This window comes from Entelurus aequoreus, linkage group LG03 (genome assembly GCF_033978785.1).
Source record: "Entelurus aequoreus isolate RoL-2023_Sb linkage group LG03, RoL_Eaeq_v1.1, whole genome shotgun sequence".
In the NCBI taxonomy this organism is placed as follows: Eukaryota; Metazoa; Chordata; class Actinopteri; order Syngnathiformes; family Syngnathidae; genus Entelurus; species Entelurus aequoreus.
Genome location: NC_084733.1, coordinates 8,603,775 through 8,625,456, shown reverse-complemented (window position 1 = coordinate 8,625,456; position 21,682 = coordinate 8,603,775). Strand labels below are relative to the sequence as shown.

Sequence of the window (21,682 nt, the reverse complement as noted above, 5' to 3'; positions counted from 1 at the left end):
TCTTTAACCGAATCACAGCAGTGCTCAAATTAAAAAACAGCATTCCCTCTCATGTGATATTGCTTAATTAACATTAATGATGTGCACTTTAACAACTAGGCTTACAACTATACCTAATATATAAAGGGGTGGAAAAGTGACTATTACCTGCAGGGCAAACATTAGCTAACCAGAAGGCAATAACAATGTAAACAGAAAACACCTGCTTAAAAGATCTAATACAAATGTCCCTGAGGAATGTAAGGTGGGAGTACTGTAATTACTAGAGATGTCCGATAATATCGGCCTGCCGATATTATCGGACGATATATGCGTTAAAATGTAATATCGGAAATTATCGGTATTGGTTTTTTTATTATCGGTATCGTTTTTTTTGTTTTTTAATTAAATCAACATAAAAAACACAAGATACACTTACAATTAGTGCACCAACCCAAAAAACCTCCCTCCCCATTCACACTCATTCACACAAAAGGGTTGTTTCTTTCTGTTATTAATATTCTGCTTCCTACATTATATATCAATATATATCAATACAGTCTGCAAGGGATACAGTCCGTAAGCACACATGATTGTGCGTGCTGCTGGTCCACTAACAGTACTAACCTTTAACAGTTAATTTTACTAATTTTCATTCATTACTAGTTTCTATGTAACTGTTTTTATATTGTTGTACTTTCTTTTTTTATTCAAGAAAATGTTTTTAATTTATTTATCTTATTTTACTAATTTTTTTTTAAAAAGTACCTTATCTTCACCATACCTGGTTGTCCAAATTAGGCATAATAATGTGTTAATTCCACGACTGCATATATCGGTATCGGTTGATATCGGTATCGGTAATTAAAGAGTTGGACAATATCGGAATATCGGATATCGGCAAAAAGCCATTATCGGACATCCCTAGTAATTACCTAACGTTACATTATTATTTTCCATAACAATTTAGCCCCCTCCACAATATTAACCCGACGTTAAAACAGAACTAGCTATTTATTGATTAGCAATTGCCGAATCATGTAAAATTAGCTTAATGCTAAAAAGCCAGGTTGCTATCACATTCTGTAACAGACAAATAATTTCATGTAGGCTAACGTTACATACCTGCTACCTCTGTCTTTTTCTCGTTTCTCCTCTTCTTTTCTCTTCCCTGGGCACCTGACAGTTTTGGCCGTTTTGACATCTTATGTTGATTTTTTGATGTGGTGACGTCCAAAAAAAGTCATGATACGGGAAGGGAGGGGGCGCACCGTGCGGGGGGGAGGGGGGGGGGGGCGTAATGTTGTAACAAATCATATTTCTATTAAATAGGCTTTACTTTGCATTTTAATTAACGTGGGATTATTTTTTGTATTTAGAAATAATAGTATCAACTTTTTTTTTCCTCCAACATTTGTGGCACTGGCGTGGCGCCCCCTGATGGACGGCGCCCTTAGCATTTGCCTATACGGCCTATGCCACGGGCCGGCCCTGTGTAGATATACATGCATATGAGGTAGATCAGCTGGACTTGGTCATTTGACAGTTTGCTGATGTCTGGACAAAATCAGACCTCCAGTCAGTCACATGTTTGAGTATGGTGACAGTGTGCTGATGTCTGGACAAAATCAGACCTCCAGTCAGTCACATGTTTGAGTATGGTGACAGTTTGCTGATGTCTGGACAAAATCAGACCTCCAGTCAGTCACATGTTTGAGTATGGTGACAGTTTGCTGATGTCTGGACAAAATCAGACCTCCAGTCAGTCACATGTTTGAGTATTTATTGATTGTGGTGGGCGGGCGATACAAAAAGTCAAATGAATAATAAAAAAAGCATTCTGGTCACGTCAGTTTCTTTCAAGGCGTCGGCGAAGAACTAAAAGTGGGCTTTCTAACTGTACAAAGTGGAGAAGGAAAAAAAGGAGATGGATGTTTTGCTTGAGGAGAGATGCAAAAATAATCTCTCGTGCCAGATTGTGGTCACGATTGTTGTTGTGGGACCAACTGGTGTCGCATGAAGACAGTCGTTGTGATGGCGTTGAGGACCACCAGGTGGAGCTGTTTCTTACCGTGTGTGTGCGTATGTTGACAAAGGCTTAGGAGGTGGCGCTGGGCGTGGGGTTGATGTTCTGGTTGGCCACCTGCGGCGCCACCTCGATGATCCGCGGCTTGTCGATGATGCGCGCCGTGCGGTTGCCTTTCTCCACGATGCCGATGATCCACGCCTGGTGGCCCTCGCCGTATTTGGGGGATTTGATCTCGGCGCAGAAGCGGGCGGCTTGTTCGCGGGGGAGACAGATGAGCAGGCCGCCTGGCGAGCAAAGCGACAACATTGAGAAGGTGAAAGTGCGGCCGGCCGGGCGGGGCTCCGCCTACCTGATGTTTCCGGGCAGGTGCCGTGCATGAGGCCGAACATGTTGCCGCAGGCCTTGGACACGGCGGCCATCTTGGCCAGCACGGGCAGGTTGTGGATGACGAAGGACACCTCGCTCCTCTGCTGCTTGGCCAGCGTCTGGGCGTGGCCCAGGATGCCGAAGCCCGTGATGTCGGTGGCGGCGTGGGCGTTGAAGGTGTGCATGAGGCTGGCCGCTGCGGAGGAGCACACCTCATTATCAGCCACACCACTCCTTTTTTGGTACAACAATTCACTCTCCTAATAGTTCATTCTCCAGTCAACACCACTCCTTTTTGGAACAACAATTCACTCTCCTAATAGTTCATTCTCCAGTCAACACCACTCCTTTTTGGAACAACAATTCACTCACTTGGGGCGGCATAGCTCAGTTGGTAGAGTGGCCGTACCAGCAACTTGAGGGTTCCAGGTTCGATTCCCACTTCCGCCATCCTAGTCACTGCCGTTGTGTCCTTGGGCAAGACACTTTACCCACCTGCTCCCAGTACCACCCACACTGGTTTAAATGTAACTTAGATATTGGGTGTCACTATGTAAAGCGCTTTGAGTCACGAGAGAAAAGCGCTATATAAATACAATTCACTTCACTTCACTTCACTCTCCTAATAGTTCATTCTCCAGTCAACACCACTCCTTTTTGGAACAACAATTCCAATGAAACTGTTTCTAAACTGATTATAGCTTGGAAAAAGGTCCTTCTGTTAAATAATAATGATGATAATAATAATAATTAATATTAATACTAATAATTTAATTTAACCTAACTTAACTTTATAAAAAAAAAGATTGCTTTTGATGGTTTTATTTTTATCACTGTTTTACACAACACTTCCTGGTGTATTATACAATGCAAGAATGTCCATTTCTGCACAGGGTTCATTTCTGTCACTTTATCCTGCATTATCCAACATTTTTCCCCGTCAGATTGGGACAACTATCTGTTGTTAAAATCGTTTTTAATCATATTTATTTATATTGTTTTTTATATTGGTTTTATATGTAATTATTTTTCTTTTTATTCAGTCATTGGTGGAGCTAAGGATAATATTTGAATATTGTTTTTAATATTGTTGTGCAGCACTTTGGAAACATTTTGTTGTTTAAATGTGCTATATAAATAAAGTGGATTGGATTGTCACACCTGCCAGCTTGTCCCATTTAAGTCCTAGCATGTCCAAACACGCATTTACCTATGTGAACAAGTCATTACCTGTGGTTGTCTCTTTAATTGACTGCATGGCTGCCAGCTCCTCCGTGATTTGAAGAAGATGAGCAGCTGGGAGGTGTCACGTACATCGCAGCTCTCATCCAATTAAAGCCAGCGAAAAGCAGTCCAAGTCTCCGGGCATATCAGCGCAACAGAGTCCAATAAGCACTCCTTAATAAACTCTCCGTCAGAAAACGCCTTATTTTTCTGGCGCTTTTGTGAGAAATGACGAAACTTGTCCTGACAGCTGCATCTCTGGGGGTGTGAAATTTGGCAAAAAGTCCTTGTTGGGTCCTACTACTAGTACTACTACTACAACTACTTACTACTAAAAGTCCTACTTGGCAGTCCATGTCTTGTTGAAAACACGCCATTCGTCATCAACTTTTCTCTTTTCAGCGTCTCATCACTTGTCGCTGTGCACCTTCCCTCACAGGTTACACACGGACATACGCCCATAAATAACACTTTTCAAAATAAAAGCAGCACAGTTGTATTGCACATTCGACATAGATACTTTTTTAAATGTATTTTGTAATTTATGACTGTCCTCACGCGGGCCGGACAGGGATGCACAAAGGGCAGGATGCGGCCCGCGGGCCGCAGAATGCCCAGGTCTGCACTACAGGCTCTTCTCACTCTTTCTTGTCTCTCCTTCTCACAGAGACAAAACAAGCGCACCTTCTTACATATGTCACATATGTATACGCCCTCCCGGAGCAGAGAGGTAGCGGCATGGGAAACGTTAGCTGTAGTGCGAGTGGTAATACGAGAGAAAGAAGGTGCAAATCTGATAACAAATGAAGGAAGAATTAATTCCCAAGAAAAACAGCAGGGGGTCCATCGTCTGGCGGTGGTTTGGCTTCAAGCGGGAAGATGTCGAACAGACAACCGTAATTTGTCAATTGTGGGGCAAAAGTGTTGCTACAAAAAGTAGCATTACTGCTAATATGTAGCATCATTTGAAAAGTCACCCGCTAGAGAATGAAGAGTGCTTGAAACTCCGCATGTCAACATCTCCATTCGGTGCCACACCAACAAAATGCAGAGGCAACCATTTCTACATCAACACCGTATGAAAAAAGTAGACAACAACAAAAGAGATAACGTCCGCAGGAACCTACCACATAGCGAAGGACATACACTATTTGATTTACTTTTATGCAGCTCATTTTTATTTGACACTTATTGAAATATCTTGTGTGACATTATGCACAAAAGTGCACTTTATTTGTTTAAACCAGGGGTCACCAACGCGGTGCCCGGGGGCACCAGGTAGCCCGTAAGGACCAGATGAGTAGCCCGCTGGCCTGTCCTAAAAATAGCTCAAATAGCAGCACTTACCAGAGAGCTGCCTCTATTTTTAAATTTTATTTATTTACTAGCAAGCTGGTCTCGCTTTACCCGACATTTTTAATTCTAAGAGAGACAAAACTCAAATAGAATTTGAAAATCCAAGAAAATATTTTAAAGACTTGGTCTTCACTTGTTTGAATAAATTCATTAATTTTTTACATTGCTTTTTATAACTTTCAGAAAGACAATTTTAGAGAAAAAATACAACCTTAAAAATGATTTTAGGATTTTTAAACACATATACCTTTTTACCTTTTAAATTCCTTCCTCCTCTTTCCTGACAATTTAAATCAATGTTCAAGTAAATTTATTTTTTTTATTGTAAAGAATAATAAATACATTTTAATTTATTCTTCATTTTAGCTTCTGTTTTTTGGACGAAGAATATTTGTGAAATATTTCTTCAAACTTATTATGATTAAAATTCAAAACAATTATTCTGGCAAATCTAGAAAATCTGTAGAATCAAATTTAAATCTTATTTCAAAGTCTTTTGAATTTCTTTTAAAATTTTTGTTCTGGAAAATCTAGAAGAAATAATGATTTGTCTTTGTTAGAAATATAGCTTGGTCCAATTTGTTATATATTCTAACAAAGTGCAGATTGGATTTTAACCTATTTAAAACATGTCATCAAAATTCTAAAATTAATCTTAATCAGGAAAAATTACTGATGTTCCATAAATTATTTTTTTAATTTTTTCAAAAAGATTCGAATTAGCTAGTTTTTCTCTTCTTTTGTCCGGTTGAATTTTAAATTTTAAAGAGTCGAAATTGAAGATAAACTATATTTCAAAATTTAATTGTCATTTTTTTCATGTTTTCTCCTCTTTTAAACCGTTCAATTAAGTGTAAATATCATTAATTATTAATAATAACATAGAGTTAAAGGTAAATTGAGCAAATTGGCTATTTCTGGCAATGTATTTAAGTGTGTATCAAACTGGTAGCCCTTCGCATTAATCAGTACCCAAAAAGTAGCTCTTGGTTTCAAAAAGGTTGGTGACCCCTGGTTTAAACTATTGTAGTGGCGTTCTGTACAAAAAGTGCACTTTAATTTAGTGTTGTTTTCATATGTCATCTTAGTGACATCATGCACAAAAGTGCACTAATAGCTTGTTTTAAAATGTCTCTGACAATCTTGCACTTTGTTTTGAAATGACATGAATGTTTGTGCCACTGCTTAATAAATACAGTATTGGTCAATTGACTTAGTTGGGATTTCCTTCTCTGCATGAAAGTTTAAAATGAGCACATATTAATGCAGTATGAACAATAATGTTTTAATGTAGACACATAGAATCATCATTAGGGATGTCCGATAATGGCTTTTTGCCGATATCCGATATTCCGATATTGTCCAACTCTTTAATTACCGATACCGATATCAACCGATACCGATATCAACCGATATATGCAGTCGTGCAATTAACACATTATTATGCCTAATTTGGACAACCATGTATGGTGAAGATAAGGTACTTTTTTTAAAAAATTAGTAAAATAAGATAAATAAATTAAAAACATTTTCTTGAATAAAAAAGAAAGTAAAACAATATAAAAACAGTTACATAGAAACTAGTAATTAATGAAAATGAGTAACATTAACTGCTAAAGGTTAGTACTATTAGTGGACCAGCAGCACGCACAATCATGTGTGCTTACGGACTGTATCCCTTGCAGACTGTATTGATATATATTGATATATAATGTAGGAACCAGAATATTAATAACAGAAAGAAACGACCCTTTTGTGTGAATGAGTGTAAATGGGGGAGGGAGGTTTTTTGGGTTGGTGCACTAATTGTAAGTGTATCTTGTGTTTTTTATGTTGATTTAATTAAAAAAAATAAAAAAATAAAAATAAAAATAAAAAAACGATACCGATAATAAAAAAAACGATACCGATAATTTCCGATATTACATTTTAACGCATATATCGGCCGATAATATCGGCATCATCATACTACTGTGATTATATGTATCAAGTGTTCTTTCAAGGCTAAGGCAAAATATCGAGATATATATCATGTATCGTGACATGGCATAAAAATATCGAGATATTAAAAAAAAGGCCATATCGCCCAGCCCTACTTGAACCCCTCTGATGGAGACTGCAAGTTCCTAGGAGCCTTCGGAAGGATGCATAAAGACAAAGTTGCCCGACTTTAAAAAGGATGAAAACGGCGTACATTTTTCAATATCTCCGACACGTCTTCTGCTGCTTTCTTGTGTCATTTGTATTGTGTTGAAAATCCCCTGCAAGTCCCAATATGGATGGTTTGTAAGATTGATTACCTGTCCTGTTGAGGCGTGCCATGTTCATCATTGCTTCGTGGTACGCCAGCTCCACGTCTTCCTGCGTCACCACCAGCTTGATCTTATTCCACTTGTCAGCCTGACAGAAATACACAACATGAGTGTCCTGCCTTTCTGTCCGTCTTCATGTATTTGTAGCCTTCTTGAGACACCGAGAAGGAAAAGTATCTTCCACATGAGGAGGTGTGAACAAGTGATGACATAAACCATGGTCCCAATAACATTGCATCTAATAGACAATGTCTCATTTGCACCCCTTCTGGTCAAAATAAGGGTGGTCCCAAAAAGGAGAAATTTTTCACATGGACTGTGTCGCTTTTAAAAGTGCTCCCCCTCTGGTCAACATATGAAATAACAAGTGTGTGCAAACATTTGAAATGCTCCCCCTATGGTCAACATATGAAATAACAAGTGGGTGCAAACATTTGAAGTGCCGATTAAGAGGAATGATTTGGTGGAACGGTTTTAAATGGAGACGAATAAGAATGGCGATTGGGATGTGAATGGACTTTTATGTGCGCAGACGTACCATGTCCAGCCACTGGTGCACTGCGACGGCAACTTGTGTGCCCAAGGGTTTGGTCAGCACCAGGACGTCTCCTGGCACGGCGTTGTCTGGCCTGCGACATGCAATGTTGTACTTATTAGAGAAGTCACAGTTGTATTTAATAGAGAAGTCACAGTTGTATTTATTAGATAAGTCACAGTTATATTTATTAGAGAAGTCAGTTTTATTTATTAGAGAAGTCACAGTTATATTTATTAGAGAAGTCACAGTTGTATTTATTAGAGAAGTCACAGTTGTATGTATTAAAGAAGTCACAGTTGTATGTATTAAAGAAGTCACAGTCGTATGTATTAGAGAAGTCACAGTTGTATGTATTAGAGAAGTCACAGTTATATTTATTAGAGAAGTCACAGTTGTATTTATTAGAGAAGTCACAGTTATATTTATTAGAGAAGTCACAGTTGTATTTATTAGAGAAGTCACAGTTGTATGTATTAGAGAAGTCACAGTTGTATGTATTAGAGAAGTCAGTTATATTTATTAGAGATGTCATAGTTATATTTATTAGATAAGTCAGTTATAGTTATTAGAGAAGTCACAGTTGTATTTATTAGAGAAGTCACAGTTATATTTATTAGAGAAGTCACAGTTATATTTATTAGAGAAGTCACAGTTGTATTTATTAGAGAAGTCATAGTTGTATTTATTAGAGAAGTCACAGTTGTATGTATTAGAGAAGTCAGTTATATTTATTAGAGATGTTATAGTTATATTTATTAGATAAGTCAGTTATAGTTATTAGAGAAGTCACAGTTGTATTTATTAGAGAAGTCACAGTTATATTTATTAGAGAAGTCACAGTTGTATTTATTAGAGAAGTCACAGTTGTATGTATTAGAGAAGTCACAGTTATATTTATTAGAGAAGTCAGTTATATTTATTAGAGAAGTCAGTTATATTTATTAGAGAAGTCACAGTTGTATTTATTAGAGAAGTCACAGTTGTATGTATTAGAGAAGTCACAGTTATATTTATTAGAGAAGTCAGTTATATTTATTAGAGAAGTCACAGTTGTATTTATTAGAGAAGTCACAGTTATATTTATTAGAGAAGTCACAGTTATATTTATTAGAGAAGTCACAGTTGTATTTATTAGAGAAGTCATAGTTGTATTTATTAGAGAAGTCACAGTTGTATGTATTAGAGAAGTCAGTTATATTTATTAGAGATGTCATAGTTATATTTATTAGATAAGTCAGTTATAGTTATTAGAGAAGTCACAGTTGTATTTATTAGAGAAGTCACAGTTGTATTTATTAGAGAAGTCACAGTTGTATTTATTAGAGAAGTCACAGTTATATTTATTAGAGAAGTCACAGTTGTATTTATTAGAGAAGTCACAGTTGTATGTATTAGAGAAGTCAGTTATATTTATTAGAGAAGTCAGTTATATTTATTAGAGAAGTCAGTTATATTTATTAGAGAAGTCACAGTTGTATTTATTAGAGAAGTCACAGTTGTATGTATTAGAGAAGTCAGTTATATTTATTAGAGAAGTCACAGTTATATTTATTAGAGAAGTCAGTTATATTTATTAGAGAAGTCACAGTTGTATTTATTAGAGAAGTCACAGTTGTATGTATTAGAGAAGTCACAGTGGTACGTATTAGAAAGTCAGTTATATTTATTAGAAGTCACAGTTGTATTTATTAGAGAAATCACAGTTGTATTTATTAGAGAAGTCACAGTTGCATTTATTAGAGAAGTCAAAGTTGTATTTATTAGAGAAGTCAATGTTGTATGTATTAGAGAAGTCAAAGTTATATTTATTAGAGAAGTTAGTTGTATTTATTAGATAAGTCACAGTTGTATTTATTAGGGATATCAGTTATATTTATTAGATAAGTCAGTTATATTTATTAGAGAAGTCACAGTTGTATTTATTAGAGAAGTAAAAGTAGTATTTATTAGAGAAGTCACAGTTGTATTTATTAGAGAAGTCAAAGTTGTATTTATTAGAGAAGTCAATGTTGTATGTATTAGAGAAGTCAAAGTTGTATTTATTAGAGAAGTCAAAGTTGTATTAGAGATGTCACTGTTGTATGTTTTAGAGAAGTCACAGTTATATTTATTAGAGAAGTCACAGTTGTATTTATTAGAGACGTCACAGTTGTATTTATTAGACAAGTCAGTTGTATTTATTAGACAAGTCAGTTGTATTTATTAGAGAAGTCACAGTTATATTTATTAGAGAAGTCAGTTGTATTTATTAGAGAAGTCAGTTGTATTTATTAGAGAAGTCAGTTGTATTTATTAGAGAAGTCAGTTATATTTATTAGAGAAGTCACAGTTGTATTTATTAGAGAAGTAAAAGTAGTATTTATTAGAGAAGTCACAGTTGTATTTATTAGAGAAGTCAAAGTTGTATTTATTAGAGAAGTCAATGTTGTATGTATTAGAGAAGTCAAAGTTGTATGTATTAGAGAAGTCAAAGTTGTATTTATTAGAGATGTCACTGTTGTATGTTTTAGAGAAGTCACAGTTATATTTATTAGAGAAGTCACAGTTGTATTTATTAGAGACGTCACAGTTGTATTTATTAGACAAGTCAGTTGTATTTATTAGAGAAGTCAGTTATATTTATTAGAGAAGTCACAGTTGTATTTATTAGAGAAGTCACAGTTATATTTATTAGACAAGTCAGTTGTATTTATTAGAGAAGTCACAGTTGTATTTATTAGAGAAGTCAGTTGTATTTATTAGAGAAGTCACAGTTGTATTTATTAGAGAAGTCAAAGTTGTATTTATTAGAGAAGTCAGTTATATTTATTAGAGAAGTCAGTTATATTTATTAGAGAAGTCAGTTGTATTTAATAGAGAAGTCAGTTGTATTTATTAGAGAAGTCACAGTTGTATTTATTAGAGAAGTCAGTTGTATTTATTAGAGAAGTCAGTTATATTTATTAGAGAAGTCACAGTTGTATTTATTAGAGAAGTCAGTTATATTTATTAGAGAAGTCACAGTTATATTTATTAGAGAAGTCAGTTGTATTTATTAGAGAAGTCAGTTATATTTATTAGAGAAGTCACAGTTGTATTTATTAGAGAAGTCAGTTATATTTATTAGAGAAGTCAGTTATATTTAATAGAGAAGTCAGTTGTATTTATTAGAGAAGTCACAGTTGTATTTATTAGAGAAATCAAAGTTGTATTTATTAGAGAAGTCAGTTGTATTTATTAGAGAAGTCAAAGTTGTATTTATTAGAGATATCAGTTATATTTATTAGATACGTCAGTTATATTTATTAAAGAAGTCAAAGTGGTATTTATTAGAGATGTCAATAATGTATGTATTAGAGAAGTCAGCGTTGTATTTATTAGAGAAGTCAGTGTTGTATGTATTAGAGAAGTCAGTGTTGTATGTATTAGAGAAGTCAGTGTTGTATGTATTAGAGAAGTCAGTGTTGGAGTGCAGGTGTGGATGACGTACATGATGAACTCATTGGGCTGGCACACGGTGGTGGCCACTCCCCCTAACACCACCCAGGGATTGAGCACAGTCTGTCCTCCTGTCACGGACGTGCCCGCCTCTTCTGCGGCGTCTTTGAAGCCCTGGATGACCAGCGGCATGACTTTGTCTCGCTCCTGTCAACAACAACAACAAGGAGGTAAGCAAACACCTTCCCTGTGCAAGAAAACTCACTCTCACCTTCTCCGACATTTTGTTGCTCACGCCCAGCAGCATCAGCATGTTGTCGCACTCCGTCACCCCCATGGCGTACAAGTCACTGAGGACGTTGGCACACGTGACACGACCCTGCAAGAGGCGAGACATTGAAACTGAAACCTGCTAAAAAAGTATCACAACAACCCTGAGATACCATTGGTTTTGTGTTGTTATTTACTAAATAACATCAGTCCATGTTGACAGCCATACCATCATGTAGGGGTCGTCCACTATAGGGTAGATGTAGTCTGTTGTCTGGACGAGGGAAAGGCCTCCGTGTCGGAGCGGGATGACGCAGGTGTCCATGCCGATGCCTTCAAAATAAGATCAATCTGCCACGTTACCAGGACTAATGTACACACCCCGTAAGCAGTGAAGTTGTCACGTTGTGTAAATGGTAAATACAAAGAGAATACAACAAATCCTTTTCAACTTATATTCAATTGAATAGACTGCAAAGACAAGATATTTCATGTTCACACTGAGAAACTTTGTTTTTTGGCAAATATTAGCTCATTTGGAATTTGATGCCCGAAACATGTTTCAAAAAAGCTGGCACAAGTGGCAAAAAAGAGTGAGAAAGTGGAGGAATGCTCATCAAAGACTTATTTGGAACATCCCACAGGTGAACAGGCTAATTGGGAACAGGTGGGTGCCATGATTGGGTATAAAAGCAGCTTCCATGAAATGCAAGGATGGGGCGAGGGTCACCACTTTGTCAACAAATGCCTGAGCAAATTGTTTAAGAGCGACATTTCTCAACCCGCTATTGCAAGGAATTTAGGGATTTCACCATCTACGCTCCGTAATATAATTAAAAAGTTCAGAGAATCTGGAGAAATCACTGCACGTAAGCCATGATATTACGCACCTTGGATCCCTCAGGCGGTACTGCATCAAAAAGCCACATCAGTGTGTAAAGGATATCACCACATGGGCTCAGGAACACTTCAGAAAACCACTGTCAGTAACTACAGTTGGTCGCTACATCTGTAAGTGCAAGTTAAAACTCTACTATGCAAAGCCAAAGCCATTTATCAACAACACCCAGAAACGCTTCGCTGGGCCCGAGCTCATCTAAGATGGACTTATGCAAAGTGGAAAAGTGTTCTGTGGTCTGACGAGTCCACATTTCAAATTGTTTTTAGAAACTGTGGACGTCGTGTCCTCCGGATCAAAGAGGAAAAGAACCATCCGGATTGTTCTAGGCACAAAGTGTAAAACGCAGCATGTGTGATGGTATGGGGGTGTATTAGTGCCCAAGACATGGGTAACTTACACATCTGTGAAGGCACCATTAATGCTAAAAGGTACATACAGTTTTTGGAGCAACATATGTTGCCATCCAAGCAGCGTTATCATGGACGCCCCTGCTTATTCCAGCAAGACAATGCCAAGCCATGTGTTACAACAGCGTGGCTTCATAGTAAAAGACTGCGGGTACTAGACTGGCCTGCCTGTAGTCCAGACCTGTCTCCCATTGAAAATATGAAGGCTAAAATAGCAGAAGGGAGACTGTTGAACAACTTAAGCTGCACATCAAGCAAGAATGGGAAATAATTCCGCTTCAAAAATGTGTCTCCTCAGTTCCCAAACCTTTACTGAGTGTTGTTAAAAGGAAAGGCCATGTAACACAGTGGTAAAAATGCCCCTCTGACTACTTTTTTGCAATGTGTTGCTGCCAATAAATTCTAAGTTCATGATTTGCACAAAAAAAAAGTGGTTTCTCAGTGTGAACATGAAATATCTTGTCTTTGCAGTCTATTCAATTGAATATAAGGATTTGCAAATCATTGTATTCTCTTTTTATTCACCATTTACACAACGTGACAACTTCACTGCTTTTGGGTTTTGTAATAACATATCACTTTTATGTCCCTCTTATGTTTGCAAACATACCAATACATTTGGAATTGTGCATGTTTTCCCACTATTGCTTTCAAGACACTTGGTACTTTTTAACTTCCTTAAGTAACAATAAGTTAATACACTGCCAAAGAGCGCTTATAAATACCTAATCGAGGCATGACCGCTCCCAGGAACTCTTCATCTTCTTGATAGTGGTTCTCTTGTAGGTTCTCTAAAAGCTTCTGTAAAACCTCCTGGGGCACCTGTGTCCACAACCAATACATTTGCATCATCTTTAATAATGTACACCGTGTTAGACAGCCCCATATTATTGGCGCCCATATTTGGCATTTTGACGTATGTCGGTATCAACCTTTTTTTTATTGGTATCAGTCTTTTTTCCCCCCCAACTATATCGTATCTACACTACCGTTCAAAAGTTTGGGGTCACCCAAACAATTTTGTGGAATAGCCTTCATTTCTAAGAAGAAGAATAGACTGTTGAGTTTCAGATGAAAGTTCTCTTTTTCTGGCCATTTTGAGCGTTTAATTGACCCCACAAATGTGATGCTCCAGAAACTCAATCTGCTTAAAGGAAGGTCAGTTTTGTAGCTTCTGTAACAAGCTAAACTGTTTTCAGATGTGTGAACATGATTGCACAAGGGTGTTCTAATCATCAATTAGCCTTCTGAGCCAATGAGCAAACACATTGTACCATTAGAACACTGGAGTGATAGTTGCTGGAAATGGGCCTCTATACACCTATGTAGATATTGCACCAAAAACCAGACATTTGCAGCTAGAATAGTCAGTTACCACATTAGCAATGTATAGAGTGTATTTCTTTAAAGTTAAGACTAGTTTAAAGTTATCTTCATTGAAAAGTACAGTGCTTTTCCTTAAAAAATAAGGACATTTCAATGTGACCCCAAACTTTTGAACGGTAGTGTATATTGTATCGGCCCTGAAACCAACACATCGGTCGATCTCTAGTTTGCGCAGGTTTGAAAAGGACCAACCTTGCAGCCTGTGCCTTTGAGCTCTGCGAAGCGCGTGAGCCGGAAGTTCTTGTCCAGCTCGTAGCTTTCGGGATTGAAGGACTCCCTCACGGACATGTCTGCAGAATCTGTGGGCCCTAAAAGATGGAGGGCACATTGTCAATTGCTCATACAGAAACAAGCTTAAAGACCAATTTGGCCACAACATAAGGAATGTCTGCAAATCTCAATCCAACACATATAAGAGATTTGCACTAGTGTTTGCTGTTCAAAAACTATTCATCCACATGTAGGGTAGAGGTATAATGCATCATTGCATAGAGGTGGGAATCTTTTGACAGCTCAGTGTTTCCCACACATTCATTTATTTGTGGCGGCCCGCCACGAAAGAATTAAGGCCGCGACAAATAGATTTTTTTTTTTGTCCTGTCAAGCTTCTCAGGCAAATCATATAGTTGATGTAGATGCCCATATAGGCTGTTCAGATTTACTTTACAAAAGAGAAATGTAGGATCAAGATTTTTGGAACTCTTTGTTCAGTGGATCAGATGTTTGATGAAGCTCTGTGTCTATCTACCACCACTACTGTTTTCTGTTTATTTGTTACTGACTGTGGCGGGACACCTCTGCCTCTGTTTCACTTTATGTTGCTGGTAAATAATATGGTTCTAGTAGTAGGCTAAAGTTAAATTATTTAGTATGCACTAATTAAAGGGGCAGAGCTTTAAGAGACATTTTAGCTTTTATATTTTTATAAGATATATTTTTTGTGAGAACCACAATGAATAAATATATTTCAGTGAATAACCTATTGTTCAAATCTGCATATGAATATGTACATAAAGTGTTGTAATTATATTGTAAAATGGATGGATGGATGGATGGATGGATGTTTAAAACAAAACTCCATCTATCCATCTTCTTCCGCTTATCCGAGGTCGGGTCGCGGGGGCAGCAGCCTAAGCAGGGAAATCCAGACTTCCCTCTCCCCAGCCACTTCGTCCAGCTCCTCCCGGGGGATCCCGAGGCGTTCCCAGGCCAGCCGGGAGACATAGTCTTCCCAATGTGTCCTGGGTCTTCCACGTGGCCTCCTACCGGTCGGACGTGCCCTAAACACCTCCCTAGGGAGGCGTTTGGGTGGCATCCTGACCAGATGCCCGAACCACCTCATCTGGCTCCTCTCCATGTGGAGGAGCAGCGGCTTTACTTTGAGCTCCCCCCGGATGGCAGAGCTTCTCACCCTATCTCTAAGGGAGAGCCCCGCCACCCGGCGGAGGAAACTCATTTGGGCCGCTTGTACCCGCGATCTTGTCCTTTCGGTCATAACCCAAAGCTCATGACCATAGGTGAGGATGGGAACGTAGATAGACCGGTAAATTGAGAGCTTTGCCTTCCGGCTCAGCTCCTTCTTCACCACAACGGATCGATACAGCGTCCGCATTACTGAAGACGACGCACCGATCCGCCTGTCTATCTCACGATCCACTCTTCCCTCACTCGTGAACAAGACTCCAAGGTACTTGAACTCCTCCACAAAACAAAACTGTTATTATTAATAGTAAGTCTACATTTTTTGAGCTTTTTTAGAGAAAATCATATCATTGTAGTAAATTATGCAAATTACTCGATGATGTCACGGTGACCACGCCCATAGCCACGCCCCCACCGCCACAGGTATCTTGGCAGTTTATGGGAAACACTGCAGCTCAAGATTCTATTACGATTTAGGAGCTACGATTCCATTAAAATTTGATTATTGATGCATCTTTAATTTATGTATATTTGGGGTTGTACGGTATAGCGGTACTAGTATAGTATCCCGACACTAATGAATCAGAACGGTACTAGACTCTGTTCGAAAAGTACCGGTTCCCAGGCATGACGGCTCGTCGTCACGTCATGACATTGCTGGTTTTAGGAGCATGTTCGGCAGCGCACACACACAGAGTACTTACAAGCAGACACAGTGTGTGGACAGAAAAGGGAGAATGGACGCATTTTGGCGTAAAAGGTGAAGTTATAACACTGAAACGCCCTCGGGAAGAGGTGCTTTAAGACATGGCTAGCTAGCTAGCGGCTAACATCCATCCACAGTGTTTTAGCTACTTCTAAATCACTAATCCTGGCCTCCATGGCGACAAATAAAGTACTTTTCGTACAAGTATCATTACCACTGGAGGACGAGGAATAGCTAAACATGCTTCACTACACACCGTAGGAGGATACGATAGCTACCCGGCGTCACAATGTAAACAAATGCCTTGGGTGGATCTACACCTGACATCCACTGTAATGATACCAAGTACAAGAGCGTATCTAGTCGATACTACTATGATTACATCGATATTTTTTATCGTCACAAAATCTTTTTTCCTTTTTAAAAATAATTCATATTATGTTTATAAAGTCAGTAAATATGTCCCGGGACACATGAGGACTTTGAATATGACCAATGTATGATCCTGTAACTACTTTGTATCGGATCGATACCTAAATGTGTGGTATCATCCAAAACTAAGGTAAAGTATCAAAGAAGAGAAGAATAAGTGATTATTACATTTTAACAGAAGTGTAGATAGATGTTAAAACAGAAAATAAGCAATTAACAGTAAATGAACAAGTAGATTAATAATCCATTTTTACAGTTTGTCCCTTATAATGTAGACAAAATAACAGGTGGATAAATGACACAATATGTTACTGCATACGTCAGCAGACTAATTAGGAGTCTTTGTTTGTTTACTTACTACTCAAAGACGAGTTGTCTAGTATGTTCACTATTTTATTTAAGGGCTAAATTGCAATAATAAACATATGTTTCATGTACCCTCAGAATTCTTGTTTTTGTGGTCTCCTTTATTTAGCAAAGTACCGAAAAGTATCGAAATACATTTTGGTACCGGTACTAAAATATTGGTATCGGGACAACCGTATATATATTGATGCCGTTTTACATTTCTTCTCATTTCACTAAATAATCTTTTATCACTTTCAACTTTAAAAAATAATGCATTTGTAATAACAAACCATTTAATTAAATCCCACATTTATTTATTTAATTGAAATGTGTGCAAAACTGTAACATTCGAGCCCTAAAATAAAGGAGCTGGTCGGAACCATGAATTGATTAACGTGGACCCCGACTTAAACAAGTTGAAAAACTTATTCGGGTGTTACCATTTAGTGGTCAATTGTACGAATATGTACTGTACTGTGCAATCTACTAATAAAAGTTTCAATCAATCTCCCAGTGAGGTGGCTAACAGCAGTCAGCCAAATTTCGGAACCGTCTGCAGTACTTTATTTACAAAACCACTCTGAGCAACGTTTGTAAGTTTTACAATATAACTAAAACATTTCATACTTACGAAACCGTCTCCTGTGTGATGTCTGTAGGAGTGTTTTCATGCATAATTGTACATGCTATCGAAATGTAATCAAGCTAGCATCGTTAGCTTTAGCGAATATGCTAACACGTTTAGTGTCTGTGATAGTACTATTAACTTACAATGGCATTCTTTTTGTATTGTTCGTTTCGTAAATTCACCAAAACGTCACCGTGAACTTACCGAGTTCGTCAAGCTAATTGGAGCGCTAGCTTCCGCAACTAGTGGGTCCGTGACGATGACTTCTGTTTTGTATAATCAGACGTTTTACTGCCGTGTTACAGGTATCATTTGAAAACAATTAAGGTATGTAAATAAACATTTACAAAATGTTTCGTACCGGTATATATCTAAAGCTTATAGTCCGGTGTGGATAATATACAGTATGTGGAAAAAAAATGTTCTTCTAAAATTTGGTGGGTTTTGCCTAAACACAGCCGCGCTCTATCGCCAGGTAAATACGGTATTAAAACATTTGTTCACTTCCTGTTCTCTATTTGTAACACATTATAAATAAATATGTCAGTGGAATAATATCAGAAACTCTCAGTAGGGTGCCACTCCAAACGCCAACAATAAACAATGTTAAATTAATACTTCACAATGGAACATTATTATTGTTGTAATAGGCTTCAACAGGTGTAGATAATGTTATGGCCTGGGAGAGGAAGTTGATTCTTTCAGCAATATTATATTTTCATGAAGCATTAAAACATGTTTTGATGCAAACATGTTACTATATGAGGGGGTCCTGCAGTACTATGAACGTTGTAGAAAGTAATCCTTCAACACTGAATATACAGATATTTGATCCATGACAAAATGGCATATACATGTTACGCATCTAAAGTGATGACAATACAAGTCAAATCATATTAATTAGTAATATTAATTTCAGGGTCCTACGGTACTATGAACGTTGTAGAAAGTAATCCTTCAACACTGAACATACAGATATTTGGTCCAAGACAAAATGGCAAAAACATGTTACACATCTAAAGTGATGACAATACAAGTAAAATCATATTAAAGTAAAATCATATTAATTAGTAATATTAATTTCAGGGTCCTACGGTACTATGAACGTTGTAGAATGTAATCATTCAACACTGAATATACAGATATTTGATCCATGACAAAATGGCATATACATGTTACACATCTAAAGTGATGGCAATACAAGTAAAATCATATGAATTAGTAATATTAATTTCAAGGTCCTGCAGTGCTATGAACGTTGTAGAAAGTAATCCTTCAACATTGAATATACAGATATGTGATTTGTGACAACATGGCATATAAATGTTACACATCTAAAGTGATGGCAATACAAGTAAAATCATATTAATTAATGATAATAATTTCAGGGTCCTACGGTACTATGAATGTTGTAGAAAGTAATAATTCAACACTGAATATACAGATATTTGGTCCATGACAATATGGCATATAAATGTTACACATCTAAAGTGATGACAATACAAGTAAAATCATATTAATTAGTAATATTAATTTTAAGGCCCTGCAGTACTATGAACGTTGTAGAAACTAATCCTTCAACATTGAATATACAGATATGTGATTTGTGACAACATGACATATACATGTTACACATCTAAAGTGATGACAATACAAGTAAATTATTAATTCAAGGGTTCTACAGTACTGTGAACGTTGTAGAAAGTAATCATTCAACACTGAATATACAGATATTTGATCTGTGACAAAATGGCATATACATGTTACACATCTAAAGTGATGGCAATACAAGTAAAATCATATTAATTAATGATAATAATTTCAGGGTCCTACGGTACTATGAACATTGTAGAAAGTAATCATTCTACACTGAATATACAGATATTTGGTCCATGACAAAATGGCATATAAATGTTACACATCTAAAGTGATGGCAATACAAGTCAAATATGGGAGGTGTTCAAGAAGCCAAAACGCTGCTAAATTCATTCAACCCCCAAAACAATGGCGTTAGCTTGCTCTTTAGGGTTAGTTCGCAAGCTTTAAATAAAATACACATCTTAAGTTAAATAAGCACCAGGCCGTCAGCAGAGTAAAGTTTAAAAAGGTGTTTTGGCCAGTGTTTATATTTGGATGCTAACACTAGCTAGCCACAGATGCTAACACGGTGACATAGTGCTAACAATGTCTACCGGCGGCCGCTAACATGAACGAATGTATTTAAAGTCATAAAAGCGACTTCCAGCACGCAAACGTTGAACATTGTGCGCGGCCAAAGTTGCAAAAGTTGCTAATAAACAAGAGAAGTCCCGACAAAAAAAAATGTCGGCGGCGGAAAAAATTAACCCTTTGCTGTCCCGCCGCCATGCGACCTGCGCACCGCCAACAGGCGCCGTCCGGACACAAAAACAAGAATAAACGCGCCGCCGGCGTCACGTCGGCAGCGGCGCGGCGCACTATAGCCCACTACCGTCGCCATACCCGCATTCCGAGCAAGGCAGCAGAGTTGTATTCCCGCAACGTTTCCCCTTTAATTGCAAGAGCGCGTCCATGCTTACCGGCCTCGACTCGCGCCACATCCGACTACGAGGGCGGGGACAGCGGCGGTCCTTCGGCGAGGTGGCCCCGGACGGCGCCTGATAGAAAGTAGCCCGGGCGTGTTCACTCCGCGGTCGATGCGTGGGAATGGATGTCACGCGCGTGATAAGACGTGACAGATAATCATATTCACAATTACTCGCTCGCAGCGATTGTGGTTTAAGAATGTATTTGGGAGGAAATGTCATAAGGACATTTACGCGGTAGCCGCGGGTCCTTTGTGTGCTCTATGGCGGCTGCAACATCCCCTTTAACAGGCTGGAGAGTCCGGAGTGTACCTTTAATGCACACTTATTCATGCAGAGTGTACCTTTAATGCACACTTATTCATGCTGAGTGTACCTTTAATGCACACTTATTCATGCAGAGTGTACCTTTAATGCACACTTATTCATGCAGAGTGTACCTTTAATGCACACTTATTCATGCAGAGTGTACCTTTAATGCACACTTATTCATGCAGTGTACCTTTAATGAACACTTATTCATGCAGAGTGTACCTTTAATGCACACTTATTCATGCAGAGTGTACCTTTAATGCACACTTATTCATGCAGAGTGTACCTTTAATGCACACTTATTCATGCAGAGTGTACCTTTAATGCAGACTTTTTCATGCAGAGTGTACCTTTAATGCACACTTATTCATGCAGAGTGTACCTTTAATGCACACTTATTCATGCAGAGTGTACCTTTAATGCACACTTATTCATGCAGAGTGTACCTTTAATGCACACTTATTCATGCAGAGTGTACATTTAATGCAGACTTATTCATGTAGAGTGTACCTTTAATGCACACTTATTCATGCAGAGTGTACCTTTAATGCACACTTATTCATGCTGAGTGTACCTTTAATGCACACTTATTCATGCAGAGTGTACCTTTAATGCACACTTATTCATGCAGAGTGTACCTTTAATGCACACTTATTCATGCAGAGTGTACCTTTAATGCACACTTATTCATGCAGTGTACCTTTAATGAACACTTATTCATGCAGAGTGTACCTTTAATGCACACTTATTCATGCAGAGTGTACCTTTAATGCACACTTATTCATGCAGAGTGTACCTTTAATGCACACTTATTCATGCAGAGTGTACCTTTAATGCAGACTTTTTCATGCAGAGTGTACCTTTAATGCACACTTATTCATGCAGAGTGTACCTTTAATGCACACTTATTCATGCAGAGTGTACCTTTAATGCACACTTATTCATGCAGAGTGTACCTTTAATGCACACTTATTCATGCAGAGTGTACATTTAATGCAGACTTATTCATGTAGAGTGTACCTTTAATGCACACTTATTCATGCAGAGTGTACCTTTAATGCACACTTATTCATGCAGAGTGTACC

At 37.8% G+C, this 21,682-nt stretch overlaps 1 protein-coding gene across 2 annotated transcripts; it reads right to left on the bottom strand.

The window, feature by feature from the left end:
- Window positions 1-1,748: 1,748 nt before the first annotated feature.
- On the bottom strand, window positions 1,749-20,413 carry LOC133645331 (selenide, water dikinase 1). 2 transcript variants are annotated; one of them, XM_062040226.1, is made up of 10 exons: window positions 20,280-20,413; window positions 14,378-14,493; window positions 13,525-13,621; window positions 11,721-11,824; window positions 11,493-11,600; window positions 11,274-11,428; window positions 7,805-7,895; window positions 7,255-7,354; window positions 2,358-2,570; window positions 1,749-2,292 (listed from the first exon to the last, which is right to left on the bottom strand). In XM_062040226.1, the coding sequence occupies exons 2-10, from the start codon at window positions 14,471-14,473 to the stop codon at window positions 2,078-2,080; spliced, it is 1,179 nt and encodes a 392-aa protein (XP_061896210.1). In that variant the 5' UTR covers window positions 14,474-14,493; window positions 20,280-20,413; the 3' UTR covers window positions 1,749-2,077. The 2 variants fall into 2 exon arrangements, with proteins under 2 accessions (XP_061896210.1, XP_061896215.1); XM_062040231.1 differs by lacking the exon at window positions 20,280-20,413 and adding an exon at window positions 20,203-20,276.
- Between the last annotated feature and the right edge of the window lie 1,269 nt (window positions 20,414-21,682).